Source organism: Globicephala melas, chromosome 8 (genome assembly GCF_963455315.2).
Source record: "Globicephala melas chromosome 8, mGloMel1.2, whole genome shotgun sequence".
NCBI lineage: Eukaryota > Metazoa > Chordata > Mammalia > Artiodactyla > Delphinidae > Globicephala > Globicephala melas.
Window position 1 is genome coordinate 82,270,528 of NC_083321.1, and position 20,439 is coordinate 82,290,966.

At 37.3% G+C, this 20,439-nt stretch overlaps 1 protein-coding gene across 2 annotated transcripts in view; it reads left to right on the forward strand.

Moving 5' to 3' along the window:
- Positions 1-20,439, forward strand: part of CWF19L2 (CWF19 like cell cycle control factor 2) — a 193,633-nt gene that overhangs the window by 38,025 nt on the left and 135,169 nt on the right. For both annotated transcript variants that reach the window (XM_030835999.3, XM_070046191.1), the window contains exon 6: positions 13,731-13,824. In XM_030835999.3, coding sequence (XP_030691859.2) covers positions 13,731-13,824 — 94 coding nt within the window. The remainder of the gene's footprint in view (positions 1-13,730; positions 13,825-20,439) is intronic.

Below are 20,439 nucleotides of genomic sequence, written 5' to 3' on the forward strand. Positions count from 1 at the left end.
TGTGTTCTTTGCCTTTACTAAATTCATTGATTAGCTCTAGTAGTTTTCTGGTGGCATCTTTAGGATTTTCCAAGTATAGTATCATGTCATCTGCAAACAATGACAGTTGCACTTCTTCATTTCCAGTTTGTATTCCAGTTTTTATTCCTTTATTTCTTTTTCTTCTCTGATTGCTGTGGCTAGGAATTCCAAAGCTATGTTGAATAATAGTGGTGAGAGTGGGCATGCTTGTTACTGATGTTAGAGGAAATGCTTTCAGTTTTTCACCGTTGAGAATAACGTTTGCTGTGGGTTTGTCGTATATGGCCTTCATTATGTTGAGGTAGGTTCTCTCTAAGCCCACTTTCTGGAGAGTTTTTTTAATCATAAATGGGTGTTGAATTTTGTCTAAAGCTTTTTCTGCATCTGTTGAGATTATCATATGGTTTTTATCCTTCAGTTTGTTAACATGGTGTATCACATTGTGTGATTTGCGTATATTGAAGAATCCTTGCATCCTTGGGATAAATCTCACTTCATCATGGTGTATCATCCTTTTAATGTTTTGCTGGATTTTGTTTGCTAGTAGTTTGTTGAGGATTTTTATATCTATGTTCATCGGTGGTATTGACCTGTAATCTTCTTTTTCGTGTGATATCTTTGTCTGGTTTTGGTATCAGGATGATGGTGGCCTTGTAGAATGAGTTTGGGAGTGTTCCTCCCTCTGCAATTTTTTGGAAGAGTTTCAAAAGGATAGATGTTAGCTCTTTTCTAAATCTTTGTTAGAATTCGCCTGTGAAGCCATTTGGCCCTGATCTTTTGTTTGTTGGGAGTTTTTAAATCACAGTTTCAATTTCAGTACTTGTGATTGGTCTGTTTATATTTTCTGTTTCTTCCTGGTTCAGTTTTGGAAGGGTGTACTTTTCTAAGAATTTGTCTGTTATTTCTAGGTTGTCCATTTTTTGGCATATGGTTGCTTGTAGTAGTCTCTTAACAATATTTTGTATTTCTGTGGTGATAGTTGTAACTTCTTTTTTATTTCTAATTTTACTGATTTGAGTCCTCTCTCTTTTTTTCTTGATAAGTTTGGCTAATGGTTTACCAATTTTGTTTATCTTCTCAGAGAACCAGCTTTTAGTTTCATTGATTTTTGCTATTGTTTTCATTGTTCTATTTCATTTATTTCTGCTTTGATTTTTATGATTTCTTTCCTTCTATTAACCTAGGGCTTTGTTTGTTCTTCTTTTTCTAGTTGATTTATGTTTAAGATTAGTTTGTTTATTTGAGATTTTTCTTGTTTCTTGAGGTAGGATTGTATTGGTATAAACTTCCCTCTTAGAACTGCTTTTGCTGCCTCCCATAGATTTTATGTCCTTGTGCTTTCAATGTCATTTGATTCTAGGTATTTTTTGATTTCCTCTTTGATTTTTTTCAGTGATCTCTTGGTTATTTAGTAGCACATTTGTGTGTTGTGTTATTTACAGTTTTTTTCCCTGTAATTGATAGCTAATCTCACATTGTTGTCCAAAAAGATGCTTGATATGATTTCTATTTTCTAAAATTTATTGAGGCTTGATTTGTGACCCAAGATGTGATATATCCTGGAGAATGTTCTGTGTGCACTTAAGAATAAAGTTTTTCTGCTTTTGAATCGAATGTCCTGCAGATATCAGTTAAGTCCATCTGGTCTAATGTGCCATTTAAGGCTTGTGTGTCCTTGTTAATTTTTTTTTCTGGATGATTTGTCCATTGGTGTAAGTGTAAAGTCTCCCACTACTATTGTGTTACTGTTGATTTCCCCTTTTATGGCTGTTAGCATTTGCCTTATGTATTGAGTTGCTTCTATGTTGGATGCACAAATAGTTAGAATTGTTATGTCTTCCTCTTGGATTGATCACTGAATCACTATGTAGTGTCCTTCTTTGCCTCTTGTAATAGTTTTATTTTAAAGTCTATTTTATTTGATATGAGTATTGGTACTCCAGCTTTCTTTTGATTTCCATTTGCGTGGAATATCTTTTTCTATCCCCTCACTTTCAGTCTGCATGTGTCCTTATGTCTGAAATGGGTCTCTTGTAGACAACATGTATAAGGGTCCTATTTTTGTATCCATTCAGAAAGTCAGTGTCTTTTGGTTGGAGGATTTAATCCGTTTACATTTAAAGTAACATGTATGTTCTTATTACCATATTTTTTATTGTTTTGGCTTTGTTTTTGTAGGTTATTTTCCTTCTCTTGTTTTTCTTGCCTATAACAGTTCCTTTAGCATTTGTCATAAAGCTTGTTTGGTGGTGCTGAATTCTCTTAACTTTTGCTTGTCTGTTAGGCTTTTGATTTCTCTGTTGCATCTGAATGAGATCCTTGCTGGATAGAGTAATATTGGTTGTATGTTTTTCCCTTTCATCAATTTAAATAAATCTTGCCTCTCCCTTCTGGCCTGCAGAGTTTATGCTGAAAGATCAGCTGTTAACCTTATGGGAATTCCCTTTGATATTTTTTGTTCCTTTTTCCTTGCTGCTTTTAATATTTTTTCGTTGTGTTAAGTTTTGTTAGTTTGATTAATATGTGACTTGGCATGTTTCTCCTTGGGTTTATCTTGTATGGGACTCTGCGTTTCCTGGACTTGATTGACTGTTTCCTTTCCCATGTTAGGTTTTTGTCTATAATCTCTTCAAATACTTTCTCAGACCATTTCACTTTCTCTTCTAATTCTGGGACCCCTATAATTCAAATGCTGGTGTGCTAAATGTTGTCCCAGTGGTCTCTGAGACTGTCCTCAATTCTTTTCATTGTTCTTTCTTTATTCTGCTTTGTGGCAGTTATTTCCACCATTCTTTTTTTGTTTTTAGCATGTTTACTGGAGTATAATTGCTTTGCAATGGTGTGTTAGTTTTTGCTATATTTTCACCATTCTGTCTTTCAGCTCACTTATCCATTCTTCTGTCTCAGTTATTCTGCTATTGATTCCTTCTAGTGTATTTTTAATTTCAGTTATTGTGTTGTTCATCACTGATTGTTTTTTAGTTTTTCTAGGTCCTTGTTAAACATTTCTTTCATCTTCTCGATCCTTTCTATTTCCGAGATTTTGGATCATCTTTACTATCATTACTCTGAATTCTTTTCAGATAGATTGCCTATTTCCCTTCTTGTATTTGGTCTTGTGCCTTTTTACCTTGCTCCTTCATCTGCAAGGTATTTCTCTGTTTTCTTATTTTGCTTAACTTACTGTGTTTGAGGTCTCCTTTCCACAGGCTGCAGGGTCGGAGTTCCTCTTTCTTCTGGTCTCTGCCCCCAGTGGGTGAGGTTTGGCCAGTGGCTTTTGTAGGCTTCTTGGTGGGAGGGCTGGTGCCTGTCTTCTGGTGGGTGGAGTTGAGTCCTTTACATCTGTTGGAAAGGGCCATGTCATGTGGTGTGTTTGGGGTGTCTGTGAGCTTAGTACGACTTTAGGCAGCCTGTCTGCTGATGGGTGAGTATGTGTTCCTGTTTTGCTTGTTGTTTGGTGTGAGGCAACTAGTGCTGGGGGCTGCAGGCATTTGGGTGGAGCTGGTTCTTGAATTCGGATAGAGACCTCTGTGAGAGCTTTTGCTGATTAATATTTTCTGGGACTGGGAATTCTCAGGAAGTCCAGTATCCTGGACTCTATCCTCCTCCCCCAGAGGCTCAGGCCCATCTTTTGGTCGGGGAGCCAAGACCCCACAAGCAGCTTGTCATGGATTAAAGAAAAAAAAAGAGACAAAACTCCAAATGGTAAAAGCAAAATCAAATGAGCAAAAACAAAGAAACAAACACACACACACACACACACACACACACACACACACACAAAGAAACAAAAACAGAACCAAAGAAACCAGAAAACAAGAGAACAGCCAAAGAATCCCAAGGCAAAATTAAACAATTAAAAACAAAACTAACAAAAACAAAATACCAAAATCAAAGCAGAGTGCCAACTGAAGAATAAAGCAAAGAAAACAAAACAGACAAAAATGATTCAAAAAAAAAGAAATGAGGGGCTTCCCTGGTGGCTCAGTGGTTGGGAGTCTGCCTGCCGATGCAGGGGACACGGGTTCGTGCCCCGGTCTGGGAAAATCTCACATGCCGCGGAGCGGCTAGGCCCGTGAGCCGTGGCCGCTGGGCCTGTGCGTCTGGAGCCTGTGCTCCGCAATGGGAGAGGCCATAGCAGTGAGAGGCCCGCGTACTGCAAAAAAAAGAAAAGAAAAAAAAAATAGTAATGGGTACAAAACCCACAGAACAGAAGAGCAAAGGGAAAATGGAAATATAAAAAAATTTTTTAAATATATTAAAAAACCATGAAAAAGCACAGAACAACAGAAAAGCAAAGTAAAAGTAGAAATATAAGAAGATCAAAAGTATGTTAAAAAAAAACATTGAGACTCAATAAAAGTAAAAACAAAAAACAAACCCCAAACCAATAGCAACAACAACAAAGAAAAAGAAAAAAACAAAACAACAGACTTAACAACAGAATGAATCAAAACTGAGTAAAATTAATAGTAATAATAATGTTTTCCTGGGGTCTCAGCTGTTATTGTCCTTGCCATGAGCTACAGCCCACCGCTGCCTCCTCAGGAGACCCTCCAGTGCCTCTGTGCTGGTCTGTGGACCTGCTGTGGGCCCTGTGGGGACAGCTGAGACTCTGATCTGGCCCCACTCATGTGTGTGCTTGCCCCCAAAGTCCACAGGTGTCAGTGCTAGACCATTTTCATTTGTGGGAGTACTCATTGTCCTTTCAGATATTCCATAGGCACAGTATCTACTTAGCTGATTACGGGGATTTAATTTGCCAGTTATGTAACTAATGGAAAGATTTTTGTTTCTCTTTTTTAGTTGCCCCACCCCTGGGGCTCAGCTGTGGTTTTATCCCCATCTATGTGTGTGGGCCACCCACAGGAGTCTGCTCCCGAGGCTTCCCTGGAGCAGTTGGGTCTGTCCTGGTGAGGACAGGGCATGGAGGTGGCATGGCTACTTGGATAGTGGGAGCCCCGGCAGCGCCAGGTGCGTGGGGGAGCTGGCGGCCATGGGCGCAAGAGATATGGCCCTAGTGGGAACCTTTTCTAGTGCCCAGTGGCATGCGTGCGAGGGCCAGCCCTGGTCAGTCTGTTTTTAGTGCCTGGCAGCAGGTGTGCAAGGGCTAGCCCTGTCTGGTTTTTTTGTAGTGCCCAGCGACAGGCTCATGAGGGCCAGCCCTGGCAGGGCCTTTTGTATTGCCTGGTGCTAGGCGCTGGCATGTGGGGAGAGACTGGCTACAATGGTGGCTCCACCCCCTGCATGTGACTCAGCAGTAGTGCCCTGCTTCCATGGCATTCCGGTTTTCCTCCATAGGCATTCTCTGTTGCTATTTCCTCCCTCCTGTTCCCTCACACCATCTCCCCACAGCCAACAGCAGTTCTTGCCCCGGGTTTACTCTCCATTCCCCATGCTCCAGTTCCCAGCCCCCATGTGCACTGTTGGACACACATCCCAATCCGGGGCACTTAGGGCCGTGGTACAGACCGTCTGTGTAGTTTTCACTCTGTCCCATCTGCCACAGGTCGGTCGCTTCACCCTCCATCAACAGCCTGAAATGCTTCCCTTCTCTCCCAACTGATTTCCTCATTGGTGAGGGGGCTTCCCCGGATGAGGGAATTTCTCTCCTGCTTCAGCTCCCACCACTGGCATGCAGGTCCTGTCCCGCTTCCTCTCCTCCTCCTTCTCCCTTCTTTCTTCCTACCCAGTTATGCAGGGATCTTTATAGTCCTTTCCGGTGTATAAGGTCTTCTGCTAGTGTATAGCTGGTGTTCTGTGAGAATTGTTGCATCTATAAATGTATTCCTGATGCATCCATGGAGAGAGAGGAACTCCACATCCTCCTACTCCTCCGCTGTCTTGGAACCCCTTTGTTCCTGATTTGAGAGGAAAAGTTTTCAGCTTTTCATCATCAAGTATGAGGTTAGCTGTGGATTTGTCACAAATGGTCTTTATTATGTTGAGATATTTTCCCTCTATACCAACTTTGATGAGAGTTTTTGTCACCAAAGGATGTTGAATTTTGTCAAATGCTTTTTGTGGGTCTGTTGAGATGATCATGTGATTTTTTTTCCTCCTTTTGTTAATGTGGTGTATCATATTGATTGGTTTGCAAATATTGAACCATCCCTGGAATAAATCTCACTTGACCATTATGTATGATCTGTTTTATATACTGTTGAATTTGGTTTGCTGATATTTTCTTGAGGATATTTGGATCTTCATTCATTGGAGATATTCACCTGTCATTTTTTTTTTTTTTGGTAGTGTCTTTATTTTATTTTAGTATCAGGGTAATTAGCGATGGCCTCATAGAATTAATTTGGGAATGTTCCCTCTTCTTCAATTTTTTGGAGGAGTTTGAGAAGGTATAGATATTAGTTCTTTTATATATGTTTGGTAGACTTCTCCCAGGAATGGATTTGTTCCTGAACTTTTGTTTGCTGAGAGTTTTTTAAAGTACAAATTCAATTTTACTACTAGTGATCTTTCTGTTCATATGGTCTATTTGTCCTGATTCAGTCTTGTAAGTTTTTATGTTTATAGAAGTTTGTTTATTACTTCTAGGTTGTCCAATTTGTTGGCATATTAATTGTTCATAGTATTCTGTTTCGATATTTTTGTATCTCTGTGATAGCAGTTGTTATTTTTCCTCTTTCATTTCTTATTTTATTTGGGTCCTCTCTCTTTTTTTCTTTTCTTTTTTTTTTTTTTTGCGATACACGGACCTCTCACTGTTGTGGCCTCTCCCGTTGCGGAGCACAGGCTCCGGACGCACAGGCCCAGCGGCCATGGCTCACGGGCCCAGCCGCTCCGCAGCATGTGGAATCTTCCCGGACCAGGGCACGAACCCGTGTCCCCTGCATCGGCAGGCGGACTCTCAACCACTGTGCCACCAGGGAAGCCCTCTCTTTTTTTCTTGATGAATCTGCCTAAAGGCTTATCAGTTTTGTTTATCTTTTCAAAACATCAACTCTTGGTTTCATTGGTCATTTCTATTTTTTTTTCTTTTTTGTTCTTTGTTTTATTTATTTCCTCTCGGATGTGAATTGCTTTCTTTCTGCTTTTGTTTGTTCTTCTTTTTCTAATTCCATTAGATGGTAGGTTAGGTTGTTAATGAGATTTTTCTTGTTTCTTGAGGTTGGCCTTTTACTGCTATAAACTTACCTTTAGAACTACTTTTGCTGTGTAGCACAGATTTTGGAAAGTTGTGTTATTTTCATTTGTCTAGAGGTTTTGTTTGATTTCCTCTTTGATTTCTTCATTGACCCATTGGTTTTTCTTTTAGTAGCATATTGTTGAGTCTCCACATTTTGTGTTTTTTCCATTTTTCTTCCCGTTAATTGATTTCTAGTTTCATGCCTTGTGGTTGGAAAAACTGCTTGATATAATTTCTATCTTCTTAAATTAGTTGAGACTTGTTGTTTGGCCTCCTATGTGATCTATTCTGGAAAATGTTCCATATGCACTTGAAAAGAATGTTTATTCTACTGTTTTTGGATGGAATGTCCTGTAGATATCTACTAAGCCCATCTGGTCCAAAGTATCATTTAAGATTACTGTTTGGGCTTCCCTGGTGGCGCAGTGGTTGAGAGTCTGCCTGCCGATGCAGGGGACATGGGTTCGTGCCCCGGTCTGGGAAGATCCCACATGCCGCAGTGTGGCTGGGCCCATGAGCCATGGCTGCTGAGCCTGCGTGTCCGGAGCCTGTGCTCCACAACAGGAGAGGCCACAACAGTGAGAGGCCCACGTACCGCAAAAAAAAAAAAAAAAAAAAAAAAAGATTACTGTTTTCTTGTCTGGATGATTTGTTCATTGATGTAAGTGCGGTGTTAAAATCCTCTTCTATTATTTGTTATTGTCAATTTCTCCCTTTATGTCTGTTAATATTTGCTATATATATACATTTAGGTGCTCATATATTAGGTGCATATATGTTAATGAGTGTTATCTCCTCTTCTTGCATTGAAATCCTTTTTGTTAATAATGCCCTTCTTTATCTTTTTTTATTGACTTTATTTTAAAATTTGTCTGAAGTGAGTACTTCTACCCCTGCTTTCTTGTCATTTCCATTTGCATGAATTATTTTTTTCTATCCTGTCACTTCCAGTTTATGTGTTTGTCTTTATGTTTGAAGTGAGTCTCTTACAAGAAGCATTTAGATGGGTCTTGTTTTTTTTTAATCCAATCAGCTGCTCTGTGTCTTTTGATTGGATCATTTAGTCCATTTACATTTGCAGTGATTATTGATAGGTGTGTCCTTATTCCCATTTTGTTACTTGTTTACTGGTTGGTTTTTCAGTTTTTCTTTGTTCTTTTCTTCTTTTAGTTCCTTCCCTTGGGGTTTGATGATTTTCTTTAGTGGTATGCCTGTGTTCCTTTTTCTTTAGATTTTTTGTATGTAGTACAGGTTTTTGATTTGCAGTTACCATATGGTTCATATATGTTGACCTATAACTATATTTACATGTGTTAAACTGGTAGTCATTTAAGTTCAAACACATTCTAAACGATTTACATTTTTCTAAACCCCTTCACCACATTTTGTGTTTTTAATGATGTATTTTACATATTCATGTTTTCCCTTAACTGTTCGTTGTAGATATAGTTGATTTCACAGTTTTTTGTCTTAATCTTAGTAAAAGCCTATTTAAGTGATTGAGTCATAGGCTTTACTATATATTTGCCTTTACTAGTGGGATTTTCCCTTTCCTATAGATTCTTACTTGTTGTAGCTTTTACTTTTCCACTTAGAGAAAATGCTTTAACATTTTTTTAGGGTTGGGTTAGTACCCTCTGTGCTTCCTGTACTTGGATTTCTGTTTCCTTCTTCAGGTTCTGGCAGTCCATAATTTCATCAAACACGTTTTTGCCCTGCCTCTCTCTCTCTTCTCCTACTAGGACCCCTAGAGTGTGAATGTTGGTATGCTGGATGTTATCTTAGAGATCCCTTAACTGTTCTCATTTTTTTTAAACCTTGTTTCTCTTTTTCTGTTCAGATTGAGTTAATTTTTATTTCATCTTCTTCCGTATCACTTTGTCTGCTGTTGGTTCCTTCTAATGTGTTTTGCATTTCAGTTAGCATGTTCTTCAGTTCTGTCTTTTAAAAATGTTTTTTAGTTCCTTTTTAAAATTCTCTGTTCATCTATTCTTTCCTCTAATTTAGTCAGTATTCCTATTATTAATGCTTTGAACTCTTTGTATATTAAGTTGTTCACTGCTGTTTCATGAGTTGGTTTCTTTAGGGTTTTTCTCTTGTTCTTTCAGTTGAAACAGTTTTCTGTCTTCTCATTTTGCTTAACTTTCTCTGTGTCTGTGATATTAGGTGAAACATTTACCTACTCTGATCTTGAAGGAGTGTCCTTGTGTGGGAGCATTTCTATGCAGTCTCCATGTGCCCAGTGGCTTTGATGGGAGAACTGGATCTGACCTGAGCATGAGTCACATCTTTCCACAGGGTGTGCTGGCAGCTGTCACCTTTGTAGGAGGTGAGACTGGAAGATGGAGGGACTAGAGTCAGAGCCAGGTGTGAGCCTGGGGTTCTTCTCTGCTCAGTGACCAACACCACCTTATTGGAGGTGGTATAGGGCCCCAAGTTCCTGGAGCAGAAGCCCTGTTATTTGGGAGTGAGCTGGCTCCATTCCCTTTAAGTGTGTACTCTTTTCGTTCCTAGCACCAGTACTTTGCCCCAGAGGGGACCAGTATTGGAGCAAGAGGGGCCAGAGTGGGTGCTCGGCAAAGGTCAGGTGTGGGCTGTGGTGTTCTGGACCCCAGTCTGAGTTTCGGACCTCACCCAATGAACTGCTTCCCTAAACAGCTGCAGCGACTGCCACCTTCCCCCACCCCCGTCAGATGCCATTCTGGGTCAGGTTAGCTCTGTCCCTCAAAACAGCATACTCCCCTCAGTCCTGTAGCCCTTGCCCCAGTTTGGAGCTGCATGGCATAGCAAGAGAGGCTGGAATGGGCACTTGGCTTCGGTCAGGGAGTGGGCTGTGGTGGTCCCAGACCAGTCAGAGTTACAGACTGCTCCTGATGTGCTGCCTCGCCAAGCACCTTTAGTGGTTGCCGTCACTCCATTCAGATGCTGTTCCAGATCTGAGCAGGGTTCATTTCTCACAACTATGTACTCTTCTTGGGTGCAGCATCCCTTGCGCCAGTATGGAACTGTGCCATGGAGCAAGTGGTGCTGTAGTGGGCACTCGGCTTAGGCTGGAGCATGGGCTGGGGGTGTTGTAGGAAACTGGCCAGAGTCCTGGGGCAGTTTAAGTCTACTTCTGCTGCCTTGTTTTGAGAGTAATCAAATTTGTATGTGCTCTTCATGAGCAGAGTCTAGGTTTCTTACAGTCCCCCTGTTAGTCCCACTGGTTTTCCAATCAGCTAAGGGGACTTGTCTTCTTGGCATTGGACCCTAGGACTAGGGAACCCAATATGTGGCTTGAATTGCTCACCCCCCAGGGAGGATCTCTGAGTCCATGTAATCTCCTTCCTTTTCTGTGTCCCCTCCCAGGGTCACAATTCCTGACTTGATTGCTTCTCTTCTCTTTCTACTTGAATCTGTGTGGATTTTTCTTACAGCCTTTGTTGTATAAGAGTCTTTCTACCAGTCTCCTGTTGGTTTTCAGTGAGAATTGTTCCACATGTAGATGTATTTTTGCTGTGTTCTTGGAAGGAAGTGAGCTCCACATCCTCCTACTCCACCATCTTGATCTCTCCTTCCTACATCATCGTATTCTTAACACATGATAAATGTTTGGTTTATTTTGAGGAAAATATGGCCCTTGCCTTAGAATCAAATGATAATTCCTATAATGGGAGTGAAAATAAATGAAGATCGTAGGAAGAAGACTAAAATGATGGTCCTTAACTGAAGCTTCAGTGTGAAGCATGTTGATTTCATATGTCTTCTTTATATTGAGGATATCATTTCTTTTGTGCTTTATGCTAATGTTTTTCATATTGTGAGTCAGAAATTTATTGCTGTCATCATTTAAAAATATAAAATATCAGCATGTATTACATGTAACAAATATACGTTTTGTTTCCTAAAACCTTTGTTTTGGATACACATACACACAGAAAATCTCTCTATGGGTCAAGGTCACAGAAAAGCTTGAAAGCCAATGCTCAAGTCTTTGTGTCTTCTTGGCTTCTTTCTCACATTGTGCTGTAAGCTTCAGATCTATGGCACATATCTATAAAACCAGTCTATAGCACATAGAGATGCATACCAATTTTTCAACCTTTTTTCATAAGCAGGGCATCTCCCCACTCCAGTCCTTGGCTTTGTTTCCATTCCCCTGTATATGCTGGAGCACCTTTAGTATTTATTATGTTTTAGAAATTGAACTAAGGACTAACGTTTTCTGCTTGCACATAGAGCCCAGTAGTCATGTGGCTTCAGTTATGCTTACTGCTTTGCATTTCTCTTCTGTTTTTGGTCCGCAGAGATGGGTTTATCTTGTTTTGAACTTAGCAGTGTTTTATATTTTGTATATCTTTTCGGTTTGTCCTGAGCAGAGACAAACATGGCAACATGAACTGAACTTTAATAAATCTCTTGACTAGAAGGTCTGAGCATGTTTTAGAGATTGATTCATGTTGATATATTTTATTTCTATTTCATTCCTTTCAATCACTGTATAGTCTTTCATAATCTAACTCTGCCATTCTGTAAATATCCATTCCTCTTGGAATGGATATTTTGTTTTTCACTCTTACAAACTATTACAAGCAGTGCTAAATTTCTCCATAGTGCATATTTAGAAGTGGAATTGCTAAGTTATTAAGTATGCACCTATTTTCTTTCACAAACACTTGCAAAGAGATTATATCAATTTATTGTGCCCCAACAATGTATGTTTCTTAACCATACTTAGTATCTGTATTGTCAAACTTTAAAATTATGTCATGCTGAATAATGTGTGAGAAATGGTATTTCATGTATTAATATGCATTCCTCTGATTACTAGGAGAGATCTCTTTTTTTGTCATTTAGATTTCTTATAGTATGAACTGCTTGTTTATGTTTTTTATCTTTTTCTTACTGATGGTAGTTCTTTATATATTCAGTCTTGTGTCTTTTGTGTACTTTCAGATAGTATCTCATAATTCGTCTTACCAGTTGTCAATTGTCCTCCTCAGTTTGTAATTTTAGTCTTTGTTATCCTGTTGAATATCTGATATGTATCTCTCTGAGTGTCCAAATAAGACCACTGGAAGAAATTGTAGGTACTGTGAGATTTTACAGTAGGCTAAAAAGGGAGGTGGCAGAATCTTTTTGTGTGTACATTATAAGAAGTCAAATCCTTACTACTTTGCTTATCCCTCTAAGTTAACCTTTAACATAAAAATTTTTTTGTTTGTTTTTTTCTATTTTTTTGCCGCACCATGTGATGTGGGATCTTAGTTCCCAGACCAGGGATCGGACCCGCGCCCCCTGCAGTGGAAGCACGGCGTCTTAACCACTGGACCGCCAGGAAATTCCTAACTTAAATTTTGTTCTTTGGAGATTCTGTACTTTTTTGTCAGCTCATGAATACATTTTAAATGCTTTTTAAAAATTTTTTATCCAACATTTTTGTTTTCAAAGGTTGGTTCTGGAAGCTAACTAACATTTAACTCTTTCCATTCTTCTCTAATTGCCATTATTATTTCTAATAATTGCCATTATTAGTTCTAAGAAGCATTTTCTGACCCCTTAAGTCAAATTGGATACCCCTAGTATATGTTTCTATAGCAGTCTTTACTTTCATAGCACTCTTCTATATTAATATTGCTTGTCTTTCTCCTTTCTCAAGGCCATAATTTCTTTGACGGTAAGGACTGTGCCTGGCTTATTAATTATAGCCCCAGTACCTGGCATAGTGCTTGGAACACAGTAGACACTTGCACTGTGACTAGGCTACTGTCATCTTTTTCCTGATTACTGCCACAATCTTCTTACTGGTTTCCTACCTATAATGTTGCTTTTCTCCAGTCTTTTCTCCACTCTGAAACCAGTTTGCTCTTTGTGTAACACAAAGCTGATCACGTTTATGACTTACCATTGCCCCAGCAGAAAGCTCCAATAGCAGTTTAAAGTGGTTCCTGTGGCCTAGTCCCTGATTATTCTATAACCTAATCTCTTATTGATGTTCATTCATGCTTCTCAAGTTTTAGCCAGTCTGAATTACTTTGTTCCCTAAAGGTGCAGTGCTTTTTCTTTCCTCTTGGGCTTTATGAACATGCTTTTATTCCTACACTTGGAACCTCTTAATTCTCTTTTCCCACAGAAGAAACTGGCTAATTCTTGCTCATCCTTAGGTCTAATAGTACTCATATTACTTCCTTTAGGAAGTCTTTGATTTGTCAGCATGAGAGGAGTTTGAATTGTGTATGGCTTTAACACTCTGTACTTCTGTCTTCAAAGCACTTGACAGTTACTTGTATATTGTCTGTATTCCTCACTATCTCATAAGCTAGCAAAGGCTGTGTTAGGCATATTGACTATTACATTTTCTGCATCTAGCACAATTCTGATTCATGGTAGATATTCAAGAAAAGCATTGAATGAATATTAATTTAGACATTATTTCCTGCAAGTTGGAAAAGAGTGTGTCTTAAGAGTTTTTAAAGTATTTCCCTAAGGTTACAATTGTTAACTGAGTCTCAGGTTTTTAATTTATTAATATATTTTATGGTGGGGTTATTTTAAAATTGTGACCTCTGAAAATGTTTTGTTCCAGTTCAGACTGCTGGAAAGAGAATTGAACCCATACTGGAAGGATGGTGGGACAGGTCTTCCACCAGAAGACTGTAATGTGTCATCAGTTACTAAAGGTATCTTCATATTTTGATTGTAGCCACACAGGCATTTCTTATAACTTGGTATTCCTAAGGGAATCAACTGAGTCTGCTAGTAGATTGGCAAGATGTATTATGAATTCCAAAAATGAATAATAATCTAAATCAGATTTTGAGATGTATTAAATCTAAATTTTATCACTAGTTATTATTTAAATATTCTGCTTGATGCTGTAATTTTGATCTAGTCTGCAGATATCTGTGTCTGTTTATGTATTTGCAGAACAATGATGTATATTGATTATCTGATGTGAAATTTGTATGGTTTTATATTATGAGCATCTATGGATTATTACTAAAGGTTCAGTTTACATATAGGAAAGCAATGATAAAACATGCAGTCTTTTAAGGCCTCATTTAAATTATTAGTACTTGGGAAGATTATTTTAACTATAATATGTTAGCAAATTTATTAAATATTTTTATACTCGATAATGTTTTTATATTTGAGTTTATATTTTGAATGGATTAATGAAAAGTATGGTTCTGTAAGGATGTAATCCTTTGGTTTGTTACATTCTATAACAAAATGTAAAAAGTATTAAAGCTCTGAAGTTTCATGAAAATGATGTATAAATATTAAAGATGTGATTTTATATCTTCAGAAATTCTTACTTTGCCAGCATTTACAGATTTTATTGATGTTAGGATAGTGCTGTTACTTTCCAGCAGATGGAGACAAAATACTTGTGTCATGTATTCATACCTTTCACCATAATTTAAAAAAATACTTATATGCCAATTAAGTGTTACATTGACAACTCAATGAAAAGTTTGATTAATTACAATTAACCCAGTATACACATAGTAGTATTATAAATTATCTTTTCATCTTAGTCATTTCTCAGCAGAATATTTTCCTGCTTTTTATACATAGTTTATTTTTATTTTGGCCATTTGTTATATTCTTTTGTGTTTTATGAGAGATGTCCCTGGAGCCACGTTATAGGTTCCTTTTTAATTTATATTTATTAGTTTTACTGAAGTTATTAGTAATTAATAACCTTTTCTTTATTGCCTTTCAACTTGGGCAATAAAGAAATGTCTCTGCTGGGCTATATAATAATAACTGTAGTCATATAAGATTCTCTTTGAAATACTGATGTTTAGAAATTTAAGAGTTTGGGAATCATAAGTTTTCTCAGTGAACCATTATTATGTAGGGCTGATCCAAGCTTTTACCATCCTTGTTGTCAGAGGACAGTCAGTAAGTTCATCTATGGGGAAGACTTAGAATTGGCAAATCCTGTCTGAGTATATGTAGTCAGCAGGTTCTTAACTTCACTGATTGGAGAAGACCCAAAGTTCTACCTTAGGTAGTATCTTTCAGCTTGCTGAACCAGTAGAATCAAAGACACTAGGAGAAAAATGACCTTACATAAAGGTATTAGAGAGCCTTTCTCCCTTCCCTTTCATATAATGCTTTCACCATTTCCCTTTCTCATATTTAATTAGAAGGAGAAAGAATGACAGAAAACTCTGAATGTCTGTCAGAGGTTCAGATCCCAGAGTTGAAATTAAGCTTTAAAAAATGATTTGTAGGTTTTTCTGCATATGCAGATAGTGTAGTCATTCTCTTTAGACTAGTGGTAGAGTTGAAACTGTGAGGCACGTAAAAGTGTTATAAAAGTAGTATTAAGAGGTATGTAGAGGTGCTATAGTGTTTATATTTAAGGACTTAGACTTTGGAGTTTGACTTCTTGGGATTAGAATTTTGGCGTTTCCACTCATTAGTTCTGTGATTTGGGGAATGTTTCCTGACTTCTCTGAGCCCAGTTTAAACATTGTAGTAGGGAATAATGGTATTACCTGTCTTATATGGTTATTATGAGGATTTATCACAGAATCTGGAATATAGTAAATACTTAATAATGATGTTGTCAAATATTTGTCCTTATGATGAAATGTTTTGGGAAGATTTTATCAACAGGTTTTTTGGTAACGGTTGAGGTGCCATATACACAATAACTAATTTGTTACTCTTGATATTTTTTTCCTTAGAGAAAATTAAGTAAAAAAATAAATAAATTTTCACTGTCCATACAAAATTATCTTAAATCATATTTTAGTAATGGGAATATTTGTACAATTTTTAAGTTTACAAAATAACACGTTTTTGTATCAGTTTATTTTCAATAGCAGCCATGTGAGGGTAGCAAAGTAGATGTCCCAATTGTATAGGAAGCTAATACCTAATGTTCAGGAAACTAAGGCTGAAATTGGTCGTTATTTGCCTATAGTCATATGAGTAGTACTAGAACCCAGGTCTTCTGATTTTAGTCTAGGGTTAGTTACTCTAGGTTTTCATTAGAAGACTCTGTTACCATGTAGTTAGTAGATATTCTTGCTTAAAAACTCTGTATTTTTGTTCATCCATGTAGATTATTTTCCCTCTTTATTTTTTGGCTTTCTCTTACAGAATCTTTTGAGAAGTTGTTTCAAAGTTGATTTAAATCAACTGCCTTATTTTGCACACAAAGAAGCAAAATTTAAAGGAGTTAAGGACTTGCTTGAGGTCTTACAACTATTTAATAAAAACAGCAAGACTAAAATCTAGGTCTCCTGATATTCAGTTTATTGCTATTTTTATATTATCCTGTCTTCTGAGAAAAATGAGGATGTAGCCCAGATTCACTTGGTTGTATTTTGTCTATAATAATATAACTTTTAATTATGGAAGCATATACTCAGTCTCTGAATTTTTGACTTATAAACAACAGACTTCACGTACAGGTATATATTAAGTGCTCCATACCAATGAATTTACTGTAATTATTTGATATATCTTTATCTCAGATAGGACAGGGACCATGCCTTATTCATGATTTTTTTTGTTTTTTTAAAAAGTTACTTTTTAGTGAGTAGATACCCCATTCACCAATGTTTTACCCCCTTATTATTATTATTTTTTTTTTTTTTGCGGTACGCGGGCCTTTCACTGTTGTGGCCTCTCCCGTTGCGGAGCACAGGCTCCGGACGTGCAGGCTCAGCGGCCATGGCTCACAGGCCCAGCCGCTCCGCGGCATGTGAGATCTTCCCAGACTGGGGCACGAACCCGTGTCCCCTGCATTGGCAGGCGGACTCTCAACCACTGCGCCACCAGGGAAGCCCCCCCTTATTATGTTTTAATTTCCTTCTGTGTTTAATAGATTTTCATATTCATAGTAAGTGTTCACAAAATATTTGTTGGATTGAATTTCTTGATAGATGGTTCTGTAGTTGGTATTTTTTGTTTGCTTTTTAAATATTCAATTTGGTGAATTCTCTTGTTATAAATATTTTATTATTGCTATTGTTGGGGCCCAGGGTACGTTGCCCCAAAGTGTGCCTCAATGGCATATTGATTATTTTGAATTAAAGTTACTTAAGAAAGAGCTGATGCAAGAGGGACACTTTGAACCTCCTCTCTGTCTTCCTGAAAGTAGGGAATAAATTGCATATGAAAAATGAAGGTAGAAGGAAATTCTTATCAACAGAGATAGGGAATTTGAGGTCAAAAAGCCTATACAAACAGACCTTGTTACTTCTTTAATTTATTACCCCAAGCCCAAACTCAGTTTAGATTCTTTACTAATTAAGCACCCAAAGCCTAAGTTATTTTTGTCCTATAAATTTCTTATAAATTTAGTGTTTCTCTGTCTAAAAAGTATAAAAACTGGCTTCTTTGGTCCCTTCTTAGGTCCCATTTCTATGAGAACTCCATGAGCATGAATTAAAATTTTCACTGTGTCCATCAGTTTGTCAGTAGATAACTCCTTGGAATAAAAATTTTAATTATATAGCTAGAACATTAACATGGGTGTTATTTACAGTGGTTGTCTCTTATCACAGTGTAAATTGCAGATTTAGACTAACTTCCTTGAGTAGCTGCATTGTTAATTTTGAACTCATAGAATGTATACATTAAAAAAAAGAGCAAGACCAAAATAAACTTAAATGAAAAGTGAATCATTGAGTTAACTAGAGACCTGGATTTGAAGTACACAATATTTTAGGCATGTAAAGTAAGACCCGTTATCTTAGAAGAGATAGCTTAGTGAAGATAAACTTTTGAGATTTGTGTGAGGGACAGAATTAATTTCAGAATTGAAAAATCTGTTTTTTTTAAAGTAAACTTTTTATTTACGTTCAACACGTATATAGAAAAGTACACAAATCTTTAGTATACAGACTGATTACAGTTGACCGTTGAACAACATGGGGGTTAGGGGCACCTACCCTCTGTGCAGTTGAAAATCTGCATATGACTTTTAGTTGGCCCTCTGTATTTGTGGATTCAACCAACCATGGATCCAGCCAACTGCAGGTTGTGTATATTGTAGTATTTGCTATTGAAAAAAATCCAAGTGTAAGTAAACCCACATACTTCAAACATGTTGCTGTTCAAGGGTCAACTGTATTTTTACAAAGTGAAAACATCTGTGCAATCAGTGTACAGTTTAAGAAACAGAACATTATTATCATCCCAAAGATTCGCTTTGTGGCTCTTCGAGTCACTGTGCTCTTGCCAGAGGGTTCTGGAACCAAAATTCTGCTTTGCCTGGAATCATATACTATGCCCTCTTTTGTTTCCTGCTACTTTTGTGCCCATTTTCAGATTCACTTGTGTTGTTGGGTATATAGTCATTTATTCTCATTGCTATGTAGTAGTCTATTTTAGGAATATATATATCATAATCTATAATGTATGTATATTCATTTTACTGAAGATGGACATTTGGGTTGATTCTAGGCTGGGATTACTACAGGTTTCTTGCTATGAAGATTCTTATACATGTCTTTTGGGGTCTCTGTATTTTGTGGGTTATAGAGCTGGGGTGATCTAAACTAGTTCTGTTTTTGAACAAGGAAAATCAGGAACAGTTTTGATTTATTTATTAGATTTCCTATATGCAAATGAAAAGTGTGATGTATATAGAAGGAAATATAAGCAGCCTAATAAAGTTTGTTGGAGGCATTCAGATTTCCATAGTTGGTAATCACAGCTAGAATAATTTGTTTCATTGTTATAGTTCTGCGTTAATATCTGCATTATTATCTATGATAATACAGATAGTTCTGTATTATCTGTAATTTCCTTATTTGTTCTTTTTTAAAACTATTAATATATTTTATTTCATTTATTTATTTTGAAAAAATTTTTATTGGGGTATAATTGATTTACAATGTTGTGTTAGTTTCAGGTGTACAGCACAGTGAATCTGTTACACAAATACATATATCTGCTCTTTTTAAGATTGTTTTCCCATAGAGGCTATTACACAGTATTGAGTAGAGGAGGTCCTTATTAGTTACCTATTTTATATATAGTAGTGTGTATGTGTCAATCCCAATCTTCCAATTTATCCCTCCCCCACCCTCACCCACCGGTAACCATAAGTTTATTTTCTACCTCTGTATCTCTATTTTGGTTTTGTAGATAAGTTCATTTGTAGCCTTTTCTTAGATTTGACATGTAAATGATATCATATGATATTTGTCTTTCTTTGTCTGACTTAAGTCACTAAGTATGAGAATCTCGAGGTCCATCCATGTTGCTGCAAATGGCATTATTTTGTTCTTTTTTATGGGTGTGTAATATTTAGTTGTATATATATGCACCACATCTTCTTTATGCATTCCTCTGTTGATGCACATTTAAGGTGCTTCCATGTCCTGGCTATTGTAAATAGTGCTGCAGTGATCATCGGGGTGCATGCATCCTTTTGAATTCTGGTTTTCTCCGTATATATGCCCAGGAGTGAGACTGCTGGATTATATGGTAGCTCTATTTTTACTTTTTTGAGGAACCTCCATACTGTTCTCCATAGTGGCTGTACCAGTTTGCATTCCCACCAACAGTGTAGGAGGATTCCCTTTTCTCCACACCCTCTCCAGCACTTATTGTTTGTAGACCTTATTGATGATGGCCATTCTGACTTGCGTGAGGTGATACCTAATTGTAGTGTTGATCTGCATTTCTCTAATTATTAGTAATGTTGAGCTCCTTTAATGTGTTTGTTGGTAATCTGTCCTTCTTTGGAGAAATGTCTATTTAGGTCTTCTGCCCATTTTTGGATTGGGTTGTTTGTTTTTTTGATATTGAGCTGCATGAGCTGCTTGTAAATTTTGGAGATTAATCCTTCGTCAGTTGCTTCATTTGAAAATATTTTCCCCCATTCTGAGGGTTGTCTTTTCATCTTGTTTATGGTTTCCTTTGCTGTACAAAAAGTTTTAAGTTTCATTAGGTCCCATTTGTTTAGTTTTTTAAAATTTCCATTTCTCTAGGAGGGGAGTCAAAAAGGATCTTGCTGTGATTTATGTCACAGAGTGTTCTGCCTATGTTTTTGTCTAAGAGTTTTATAATGTCTGGCCTTACATTTAGGTCTTTAATCCATTTTGAGTAGTTTATTTTTGTGTATGGTGTTAGGGATGATCTAATTTCATTCTTTTACACGTAGCTGTCCAGTGTTCCCAACACCACTTATTGAAGAGGCTGGTTTTTCTGCATTGTATACTCTTGCCTCCTTTATCAAAAATAAGGTGACCATATTTGCGTGGGTTTATCTCTGGCTTTCTCTCCTGTTCCATTGATCTATATTTCTGTTTTTG